Source organism: Bos javanicus, chromosome 8 (genome assembly GCF_032452875.1).
Source record: "Bos javanicus breed banteng chromosome 8, ARS-OSU_banteng_1.0, whole genome shotgun sequence".
NCBI classification, from domain to species: Eukaryota; Metazoa; Chordata; class Mammalia; order Artiodactyla; family Bovidae; genus Bos; species Bos javanicus.
In genome coordinates this window covers 91,715,007-91,726,996 of record NC_083875.1, presented here as the reverse complement: position 1 = coordinate 91,726,996, position 11,990 = coordinate 91,715,007, and the positions used below count along the sequence as shown (strand labels likewise).

General features: G+C 40.3%; 1 protein-coding gene across 6 annotated transcripts in view; it reads right to left on the bottom strand.

The window, feature by feature from the left end:
• Nucleotides 1-9,527: 9,527 nt before the first annotated feature.
• The window catches only part of PLPPR1 (phospholipid phosphatase related 1), a 611,864-nt gene continuing 609,401 nt past the window's right edge, over nucleotides 9,528-11,990 (bottom strand). For all 6 annotated transcript variants that reach the window (XM_061426348.1, XM_061426350.1, XM_061426349.1 and 3 more), the window contains one exon: nucleotides 9,528-10,647. In XM_061426348.1, the coding sequence (XP_061282332.1) occupies nucleotides 10,615-10,647 (33 nt within the window). In that variant the 3' untranslated portion in view covers nucleotides 9,528-10,614. The remainder of the gene's footprint in view (nucleotides 10,648-11,990) is intronic.

The following is an 11,990-nucleotide window of genomic DNA, read 5'->3' as shown; positions in this document are numbered from 1 at the left end:
AATCTGATTCTTGCTACTTTGTGGGATTCTTTTCTTCTTTTTCTGAGAACTTCTTACAATTTTCTCTTTGTTCTTAGCATTCTGAAATTCCATCAGGATATGACTAGGAATGGGTTTATTATTAATATTTTAATTTATTTTGCTTGGTACCCCATGGGCTGAACCCATATCACATGTTCATGCCTAAAGTGATCACAGGTGAGGGAGATGAGACCATCATACTAACTTAGACAATCAAGACTAACCCAGAGGTACAGAGATGGGTCAGCATCCATTGGAAAACCATGTCCATTTAGTGGACTGTGAACAAAAATAAGATCCATTATTAGGAAGGGCTATTCAGTTGCCAATCAGCACAGTTTGCCCCTCCTGCTTTTACTACCTCCCCTAATTATTTCAACAACAAATGAAAATTTGGTTGGGGGAGATGTGCTCTTCTGGTTTCTGATGCATTTCAAGTATTTTCTGTAACTTACGGGCAAAGATTACCCCTCAATTAACTTGTCCAGACATTTTGATTCTCTAAGCTTTGCCTTCTTTCTTTGTGTCCTTTGGCTGACTGCAGAAGTATTTCTAGTTTAAACATTTGTAGAATACTTCTCATCTGTATATATGAATCCTAGTAACTTTCACCCTATCATATTCCCTTTCTAGGGTGGTTAGACAGTCTATCCCAAAGACAAAGGTTTATGTGCCCTAGAACACAAATAATTTATAATGCTGGAAACTGGCAGCCTCTTAGTCTCTGGATTTTCTTTATCTCTAAGGCTTCCCATTTCACTGTTTCTTTGTTGTGTTTTAACCTTGACAGGGTATTTTCCTCTCAGCCTTTGTATGTGGTTTTCACAGATTTCTATTGCTTCTGGTAGAAAGTTTAATCAGTTTAAAAATCTCTGCTGTTTACACTCTTGTTGCATAACCTTTCTCCTTTTTAATTGTACCCACATATGTCCCAGTGCTTCTGTGATTCTGGACTCACTCCATCCCCCACAGGTGAGTGGTGATTGGCGTAGACCAATCATGGTGTTCTTTTTTTCCTCATCCAGTGATTCGTGTAGGCACAGAATGTGGCATAATTCTGGCCAATGAGATGTCAGAGACATCTGAAGAGAATGGAGATTGCCTGAAAGAGACATTTTTGGAATTTGGAGGGAAGTTTTCCATTTGGATGTTGTATCTTAAGGTGGATGATATCCTGAGACCATGAGGGGAGCTGGTCTGAGGACAAAGCCAACACCCAAGGTCTGAGCCAAATGAGTTGCAGAAAAATACTGGAGCTCTAATTATGTTGTTGCCATACTTGTTTAATCTTTGTATTTCTTGTTAATAGACTCAATACACTGTCTTATTTGTTTAAGCCACTTACTTTGGGCTTTTCTGTTCTTTGCTACTAAAGACGATCATGGTCATAAACATTTCTCCCTCTTGGCAGCCCACCCTCTTTTGGATCTGGCCTGAGGCATTGTAGAAGAACAAATGGCACAATCTAATTTTTAAATGAAAATATTGCAAAATGAATTAAAAATTAATGACCATCTTGAAATTTATGACATTTATCAGACTTTTAAAGTTTCATAAGATTATATTATATGGATAACCTGAGAGGCATGTATTGTGTTTTATTCTTTTTTAAAGTTTTTTTTTTTTTTTTTGATGTGGACTAGTTTTAAAGTCTCTATTGAATTTGTTACAATATTTTGATATTTGGCAAAACTAATACAATTATGTAAAGTTTAAAAATAAAATACAATTAAAAGTGAAAAAAAAAATTGCTTCTGCTTTATGTTCTGGTTTTTTGGCCTCAAGGCATGTGGGATCTTAGCTGCCCAACCAGGGATAGAACTCACACCTCCTGCATTGGAAGGTGAAGTCTTAACCACTGGACTGCCAGGGAAGTCCCAAGGACCATGTACTGTTGCTGGAGGAGATTGTATTATATTTTCCTTGTGATGATGCAATAGTGGGGAGAAGTGAAACCTCTGATGGTGAGTAGAGTCACCTCCATCTTCCCAGTTGGAAGGGAGCTGAAAATAAGCCATGTATATAGAAAAAATTCAGACCAAAATGCTTATTGAGTTTTTACTATATACCAGAAACTTTGCTACCAGGTTTTTTGAGTTATCTAATTGAATCTTCAGAGCAGCTTTAACAGTAGACATCCCAAGAGGCTGTGAGATGGATTAGCGTTGTCATTCAGCTGATCCAATGACATTTAGCAATCTCAGTCCTGTGATTACAGGAGAGAAGGATCTTTTTCAGAGCACACATAGAAGCTTTCAGATCATCTATAGGGCACACAAGTTGGGAATATAAATTCCTGAGTTCATTTTCTTTCCCCACTTTGTCCAGTAACACTAGGAGCAACAAGCCAATCTTATATTTATCAGTTTGCCAAAAATGTTCTAAAGTATCATATACAGCTTTACCCAGCCCTTTCATTCTTATAAGAGGTTGATGAGAAGTATCCAGGGGTGCCTTTTTTTTCCTGTCTTCATTGTGAAGTCATGCCATAGACTATCAGTGTTCTCCTTACTACTCAAAATAGAATAATTAGCATATTTAAATCTAATCAGATTAAAGAGCCAGTTCCAGAAACGCCAGAGCCAATTCAAAAAAACTCAATCTTAAAACTCTTTTTTTTTTTTTTAGAAACACTCTTTGTATGAAAATCTCAGTCAGAGTTCTCAAGAGAAATAGAACCAACATGATAAATACAGAATTTTTTTTAAGGCATTGGCTCTTGTGGTAACAGAAGCTGAGAAGTCTCCAAATCCACAACCTGCAAACTGAAGACCCAGAAGAGCTGATGGTGTAATTGTAGTCCAAGTCTGAAGGCCTGAGAACCATGAGAGTTAATAGTGTGAATTCCAGTCTGAAAGCTGGCAGCCTCGATATCCAAGGAAAGCTGATGTTTCAGTATGAGATTGAAGTTGAGAAAAGACAGATGTCTTTGCTTAAACAGGCAGGAGGAGTTCCCTCTTTTTAAAGGAACGTCAGCCTAGTGTTCTATTCAGTTTTCCACTGATTGAATGAAGGCCATCTATGTTAGGGAGGGCAATCCATGTTTTTACTCAGTCTGTTGAATCTCATGTAATCTCATCCAAAAACACCCTCACAGATATACCCACAATAATGTTTGACCAAATATCTGGGGCTCCAGTGGCTTAGTCAAGCTGACACATAAAATTAACCACCACAGAATAGATAGTCACTAAATTATTTCCATTTTACAGATGAGTAAAAACCAAGCCTTGGGGAGCTTAGGTTACCTAAGCTTACACAAATATAGATGGATTTATAATAGGATTGAATTTACAGTCTTCCAGAACTCATGTAACTATCATTTTACCTGCCTGACAGCAGTATCTACCCAGGTTGCAGTATCTAGGGATGAAATAATCGAATCTTCTCTTATCAGTTATATCAGTATTATGGCTTTTACTATAATTGAGGTTGGATGTGGTAAGGGTATTTATAACTTTTTAGTTTGGTTAGTTCAACACATAATATTAAAAGACAGACTAGTCCAACGACAGAGGACCTTACAATACTTTAATTGATAATACCACATATACAGAAAGAAAAATTCAGACAAGCATTGCTCTGAATGAAAAAGAAAATGGGTTAGAGAAGAAAATCCACCAGTAAAGGAAATATACTTGAGTTCACAATAGGGAAGTCATCTTATCCATGGGACAGGGACGGTGCAGCAGGCTTTTCCCATGGCTTATTCAGTTATGAAAGTGAAAGTGATAATTGCTTAGTCGTGTCTGACTCTTTGCAACCCCATGGACAGCAGCCCACCAGGCCTCTGTCTGTGGAATTCTCTAGGCAAGAATGCTGGAGTGGGTTGCCATTCCTTTCTCCAGGGGATCTTCCTGACCCAGGGATTGAACCTGGGTCTCCTGCATTGCAGGTAGATTCTTTACCATCTGAGTCACCAGAGAATACACTATTCACCTTTAAAAAGAAACTCATGCTAATCAAGCAACATTTTAACTAATAAAATGGTTTTCTAGACACCTTGATTACAAGATGAAGTATGGGTTGCTGTTGAGTTGCTAAGTCATGTCTGACTCTTTTGCGCCCCCATGGATTGTAGCCCGCCAGAACACCTTTGTTCATGGAATTCTCCAGGCAAGAATACTTTAGTGGGTTGCCATTTCCTACTCCAGAGAATCTTCCCAACCCAGAGATCAAATTGGCATCTCCTGTGGCTCTTGCATTGGCAGGCGGGTTCTTTACCACTGAGCCACCTGGGAAGCCTGGGATGTCAAATTTTGGACACAAATTAGTGATGATGCCACCATCAATTAATAAGTGTTTCTTGAGTTTACACATGGTGTGTTAAAGACAATATTTGAAAATGTTTTTACATGCTCTAGTCCTCACATTTCCTTGCTCTTTTTTTCCTGGTTTTATCTGAAACCAAATACAGTGATTAGTCAAACCCATTTCACTTGCCTTCACTAATCAAGGTTGTTTTAAGACTTGTATGTCTTATGACTACATGTCCTCTAAGAGGCATGTAGCATAAACAAGATGTTTGCCTGAGTTATTTTCCAGGATGTTGGACTCAGCTCTGTCTAGTTCAGGCTGAGCTGGTTAGGACAGGTAGCACCACCGACCCTCTGGCTGGGCACCTGCTGGTGTCCACTGGGTGACCTTTTGAACATGGAGAGGCTTGTAGATTAGCTACACCTGTGCAGGACCACGAGAATCGCATCTTCTCGCAATCACCTTTCCCCCACGCCCCCTCTCGCCTCAGCCAGCCCTCCTCTGCCTCTTCATTGGTCATCCCCTGGATACTCCACCCGCTTGTCTTCTGGGACGTGTATTTGAGGCTTGTTCTCCCGTTTCCTCGCCTTGCAAGTAAACTGTCTTCTCTGCGAGCCTCGGTAACTCAGCGTTTTGGCTGGCTCTGCCTCCCGAAAGATGAACCTGGCTCAGTAACAAATTTGGTGGGTCAACCAGGAGGTAAGTCCAAACAGGATTTTGCCCGTTGGTTTTTTTGGTCCCTCCCGGGTGCTGAGAGGCTGAGAGCCTGTGCACTGAGTCCAAGCGGTAGCCGGTGCGTTTGTTACAGGAACGCTCCCTGCGGCTGACCCAGCGAGGGGCCGCCAAGCTTCCGCATCTTGCAGTGAAACAAGGGTTTGGGGGAGATTTAGGGTTTGGAAGATGCCTTTTGGGTAACCCTGTTAAAGAAATACACCTGCCTACGTTCTTTGTGGAATCTTGACCCACGGGTCGTGGGTTGGAGGCCCACCTGGAGGGATGTGGGCAAGCAATATGAAAGGTTACCAGTACCTTGGTTAAAGGCTTGAGACTTCGTTTTTTGATCTTGTAAGATGGGGCAATATCTTTCAAGCCAGCGATCCCCAACCTTTTTGGCACTGGGGACCAGTTTTGTAGAAGACAATTTTTCCTGGGTAGGGTAGAGAGGGGGGATGGTTTCGGTTTCTCCCACCGCTCACCTCCTGCTGTGCGGCCTGGTTCCTATCTGGCCACAGATCAGTACCAGTGGCTCGGGGGTCGGAGTCCCCTCTTTTAAGGCAAGTCCCCACTGCGGGTGCAAATGCTGAAACTGGGCAGCCAGGGGGGTTGATCCCAATCCATTCTCCTTTTTCAACTTCAGATTTATTTAATTGGAATAAATAATGGGAATACGTACTGTTTCCTTAATATGTCAACATACAGAGATGACCCAAGGAGAATGGAAAAAAATTTTTTTTCATCAATTTTTTGCATCCCACAGCCCAACCTGAGCTGATGTTCAAGGTTTATTACCCATACTCACTTCAGGAGAGCGTAGAAGGTGCTGGATAAAGCCAGGGAAGCGGCAGGTGGGCTTCATTAAGAACCTCTGGCAGCCCAATACAGGCTGCTGCAAGTGCAGCAGAACCCACAGTGGGTCCTGTTTGGGAAGTGGTGCTGCAGACGGGCCGAAACCTGGCCCAAATGGGGCCAAAACAAAGATCCTTAATAAAGCACAGGAAGGAAACAAACTGAGTGAAGATCCTTCGGAATTTCTAGAAAGGATCTTTAAAGCCTATAGGCATATACAGATACAGTCTCTGAGGCCCCAGAGAATTTAAAGATGGTTAACATGACTTTTATCAGTGCCTCTAACATAGAAAGGAAAGTACAAAAGGTGGAAGGGAGTTTGGGTATGCCTATGTCTCACCTTGTTGAGATGCCTTCGAAATTTCTAATGGCAGGGACCAGGTTTAGGAAGAAGGAACAACAAAGAATGAGACAACAGGCCACTCCACTGGCGGCTGCCTTAGCACATTTGGTCCACAGAGCTGGACCAAATCAAGGACCCCCACGAGGGACTTGGCAAAAGGTAGGGGGCCCCAGGGCCTAAACTTCTCCTCGAATGGATAACTGATACTTGGCACCTCTCTGGCTTACTTTCAGTTCTTCGCACGGATACAGCTCATTCTTGCCCCAGGACGTTGGTACATACTGTTCCCTTAGCCTCATGTGCTTTTTGCTACTTTTCTGTATAGTCATCTCCTCATTTTAATGTATATGTCGCTTCAAAGACTCCAGTACTCTTGCCTGGAAAATCCCATGGATGGAGGAGCCTGGTGGGCTGCAGTCCATGGGGTCGCTAAGAGTTGGACACAACTGAGTGACTTCACTTTCACTTTTCACTTTCATGCATTGGAGAAGGAAATGGCAACCCACTCCAGTGTTCTTGCCTGGAGAATCCCAGGGATGGGGGAGCCTGTTGGGCTGCCGTCTCTGGGGTCGCACAGAGTCGGACATGACTGAAGCGACTTAGAAGCACTTCAAAGAAGACATAACACTTGTCTTACCTAAACCAGGTCTCCCTTCAAAACACTGAGTATTCTGTGGTGGTTCTCCTTTTCTTCCATTTGACCCTAAATTCCATAGGGGTGAGTAGTAGGTCAATTTTATTGTATATTCCCAGTTCTTGGCATGATTCTTAACACATAACAGATGTTCATTAAATTCCTAGTGAATGATCGTATCACTCAATCTTGGGACGTCTGGATCAAGAACTAGGATGGAAGCAAGAGATTAGCTGTTCATTATAAGATTCCCATGGTAGTAGAGGGGATGATTGTGAATGACAGGCTAGTTCTAGTACACATCTTGACTTCAGCAAGGCAAGAACAGTGTAACAGCCTTAATGTAACCTCCTTAAAACTAACTAGGGCAATCTGGTATTCGTGTCTGCCTCCAAGATACTTAACACCTTCAAAGTTCTGGTCATTGCATATAATATAAAAATCAAGGCAATTTTTTAGAAACAAAAATGCTATTCCTGGCACTCTTCTGCTCTTTTAATCATACTAGTGCTGTCTACTCCTCCTCCTGTGTATGGGATTATGCCTACTTACATTCTAATTAACTGGAGCTACATATAGCCTTTCTGTCCATCACAGCCTAATTAGAGAGATCTCTAGAATTTACCAAGAGAGTCACCTACATGGTCATAGCTGCTGAGTGCAGTTTCCTCACACTTAATTCTGTATCTAAATATACTTATGTTTCATCTACATTCAGGCTCCATGCAAATTCTCTTTATTTCCAAACTAGGCATAATTTCTTTCAGGCAAATTAAACTGGAACCCTGGCATCCATCTATTTGCAAAGTTTTCTCTGTCAGATCCTATTCTGGGTGCAGAATCAAAGAACTGAAAATGTCATAAATAAACCCTCAGGGGCTAATAGTCTCATGAGGTTGCTTATGTCCATACATTTTATCAGCTTTTCTTTAGTTTCTTTTCACTTCCCTCTCACAGTGAATCAGAGTTCTCAGGCTCCTCTCGGCTTCTTTAAAAAGAAGAAAAGCTCATTGCAGACTTCATCCTAAGGTGATAGTGACCACTCCTCCTATTTAGAGGGCTTTATCCTGGGTATATGGCCCATATGGAGGGGTCTCTAGCCTTAAGAAATGAGTCTCAAATGGCAGGCTTGAAAGGTCCATGAAGTGACTTGGCCTGTGAAGTGACTTGGGCCTAAATCAGGGGTAACACTGAGGTTGCCTTGTCATATGGAAGGAATCAGATTGACCCAATGATCCCAGGGATGTGATCCCAGAGATGGTCCTTGGTTCTAGGTGCCCCAATGTGTGTTCTGTGGAACATCACTGTGTCCTGTATCAATAACTAACAAAGGCCAGGAAATTGGAGTCTGTGGCTGGAGACCTCAGAACACTTCTAATAGGTCCTTCCAGATTGAAACCAAAGTGAAGAATGTAAGGGTAACCCTCGCTTGGTCAACTTATGTTCTTGGAAATACCATTTGATAGATATTTAGATGGTCTCTCATTGTGATAAGAAATGGGCAATGGAGAATCAGGAGTGTGCCAGTATTTTTCAGAATGTCTTATGAACAATGGAACTGAGCTGTCATTGCTATTATTAAAAGAACTGTAAAATATATTTAGAAGATGAATCACTCTGAAGTTGGGCAACATTATACTTGCGTAGCTTATACCAGAATGGAAGGCTCAGAGCTTGCAAATCATTCCGTCTCGTAAGTAGAATGTGTCTTTCTCATGATGTGCTTTTGTCACCTACACAACCCTGAACCACATAAGTAGGTGATGATGTCGAAAAACCTCTGAAAAGATGTGGACTTGGTTTAGAGACATTTTAACATAGTGGAAAGAGTGGAATTTGGAGTCAGGCAAACCTGGATTCCAACGTTACTGCTGATGTATACAGCACGACCTTGGAGGTGTCACAGCTTCTTAGGGTTCACTGTTTATATGTGTATAGTTATTTATTTTTAATTGGAGGATAATTGCTCTACAATATTGTATTGGTTTCTGCCATACATCAGCATGAATCAGCCATAGGTTTAATTATGTCCCCTCCCTCGTGAACCTCCCTCCCACCCCATCGCACCCCTCTAGGTTGTCACAGAACACCAGTTTTTGTGTCATACAGCAAATTCCCACTGGCTCTCTGTTTTACATAGGGTAATATTTGTGTTTCCATGCTACTTTCTCAATTCGACCCATCCTCTTTCTCCCACTGTGTCCAAAAGTCTGTTCTGTATGTCTGGGTTCACTTTTGAACAACCAGATTATAGTTGTGGCTTAGCATAGGGGATGAGAAGGGCTTTTAGCACTTCCCTTTCTTGCCCACTTCCCCAACTTTTAGTCTGATGTCACTCAAAAGATGTGTGTGAGTGTTTATACATGTAAGTGCAAATAAGTTTAGGCCAGAATGAGATGGGGGATGAGTTTTAGCAGAGTCAAAATGACTGAATTTTTACTGATGCCTTAGAAGTATCTATGGGCAAACTGAAGACAAAGGTAGCTTGCTAGAAAACCAGAATGTGCTTCTGAGTGTCTTAAACTCACAAATTCTTTGGCCTAAACACACATACTCCTTCATGAAAGGACATATCAGTCATGCCTCTGTTATGGCTGATCCCAATAGGCAGGGAACTGAAGAGGATAAACACTTACTGAGGTCACATCATTGTGAGTCTTCAAATACTCGGGGGATGAAGCATCAAACAAAGGACATGAGCCAAAATTCATTTTGTGAATAACTTTTTTCTTTAGAAAAAAAATATGTACAAAAAAAAGCTAAGAAGAACCAACATGGAAGTGTTGAGAAAACATTCTGATAGATACAGACAAGGGAGCTCCTGCTCTCAAGGAAGTTACACGTTAGTTATTACCATGCTAGAAAAATGAGATGCAGTTAAAATTCTAGAACAATTAAAAGCCCCAAAGTCAAGCTGTTGCTTTGGGGCTCTAGGTTGTAGATGCTCTGATACCCTCTCTGTAAAATAATACTGTGCAAACTGTAAAATATTCATTTTCATATAAAGTCCATACAATATGATATACAAAACTGAGTTGACAGGGGATGCTGGTACTGGCTGGTCATTTGAGAAAGAAGGCTGCAGTGTTACCTGCCAGCCCAAGGGCATGATTACAGAAAGATCTTGAATTTCTTAACCAGGAGAGGCCATTATCTAAGGATCATACCAACATCCTCAAAACCAGAATTTCCTGCCATTGCTTGTGTAACTTAGGTGATTTTTTCTTATTAATATGTTACTTTAACTTGGGATGCAATCACATGTTAAGTCAGAATATAAAGTTCTTTTTCAAAGTAATACTTCTTTCTACACAACTGATTTTGAGATTTACCATTAACCAACATTGTTTTCCCTGCAACTCAAAAGTTAAGTTTTTTTTAAAATTCAAAAATTCCAGAGGAGGCAGCAACTGTGATAATAAAAGATTAAAATGAATTATTATATTTCATTTCAGTGTCTATAAAACTGATAAAAGAAGGTTTGTGTACAAATATCACAAAACAACATCAATCATTGAATAAATGTGGTTCTTCAATGCACACCTGAACAAGAAGAAAACTTTGTTTAAAATTCTGGCATAAATATATTAAAGCTGACCAAAAAAAAAAAAAAAAAAATCAGGGCAAGCTACATCACTTCCTCATACAAAAAATGTACAAAACATTAGCCTCTAACTAGATAAACATAATACTTGTCTTCACAGTTTGATATCAAGTAACTGTGTCTTGAAGTATTGAATTGGAGGGTGATTAAAAAAAAAAAAAAAAAACAGCTTGTGACACGTCAGCCGTTTCAGGTAACTTCAGTCATGGAGGCAGAGTGATTCTGCAAACATAAGCAGATACAATCTTAGTTGACTCATGCACACACTCTCACTTCCCTTAATATCCCCTTGATTCCTGTCTCAAGTTCACAGTCTGTTCCTGCTCCCTGACATGCGTCTCCAAGGCCCCTCAACTTGTTACCTCTTCTATTAAACCTTCCCTGATTTTTTTTTCAACCAAAATAAACTCATCTGTCTTGTATGATAGGTAACTGTATTCTATGAATCATTTGAAGATCTCAAAGTAATTTTAGCTGCATCCCACATTTTTTTTTAAGTGTTGTTATAATTTTGAACGCTTCTAATCTTTGAAAAATTTCCATATGAGGTATTCTGAGCCATGGATTTTCAGAGCAGTGAGTTTAATGTTTTCAAGTGCATAGCGGTTTTGGTTTAAGGTATCTGCATTTCTGGAGAATGTCATCTGTGTGATCTACTGAATAGATTTTTTTTTTACACAAATTTTTTTAAATTATGAAAATATAACACTGAATGCTTTTAAAGTTTCTTGATTTGCTTTATAGTCTTACATGTAGTTTGTTTTAAATGTTTGTGTTTGAGGATTATATATTGCGTTGCCTCCGCTAAGTTGCTTCAGTCGTGTCTGACTCTGTGTGACCCCATAGATGGCAGCCCACCAGGCTCCCCCATCCCTGGGATTCTCCAGGCAAGAACACTGGAGTGGTTTGCCATTTCCTTCTCCAATGCATGCAAGTGAAAAGTGAAAGTGAAGTCACTCAGTCGTGTCCAACCCTCAGCGACCCATGGACTGCAGCCTACCAGGCTCCTCTGTCCATGGGATTTTCCAAGCCAGAGTACTGGAGTGGGGTGCCATTGCCTTAACCTTATTAACTTTTTACTATATTTTGTTTGCTTATTACTGAAAAAAGCGTTAAAATCTATGATTGCAGTTGTATCCACTTTTCCTTGTAGTTCTATTAATTTTTGTTTATGTGGTTTGTGCATAATAACCCTTATCTCTTGTTTTATATAACATATATAATCACACCTTTTTTCAGGCCCAAGGCTTTCTCTTTTGTTTGAACTTAAAATTCCCAGTTTATGGTATTGATAATACCTTAAGAAACGGTGGCTTTAGAGCTAATTGATTATTATGGGTTTCCAGATTCCTGTTTGTTTTTAGGACACTAGAGAGTCATATTCTTGAGAGGGCAAATGTGAATTTTAGAAACTGAGTATTCCATATTTCTCAAGGTACTTTTATCTACCATATTTGTGAAAAGTGAGGTTTTTGCATTTCTTGCTATAATGTGAAAAACTTATCCTTTTGCTTTTATAGTATGCTTCCTTAAAAAAAAAAAAAAAACTTCCATCAATAGTTTGG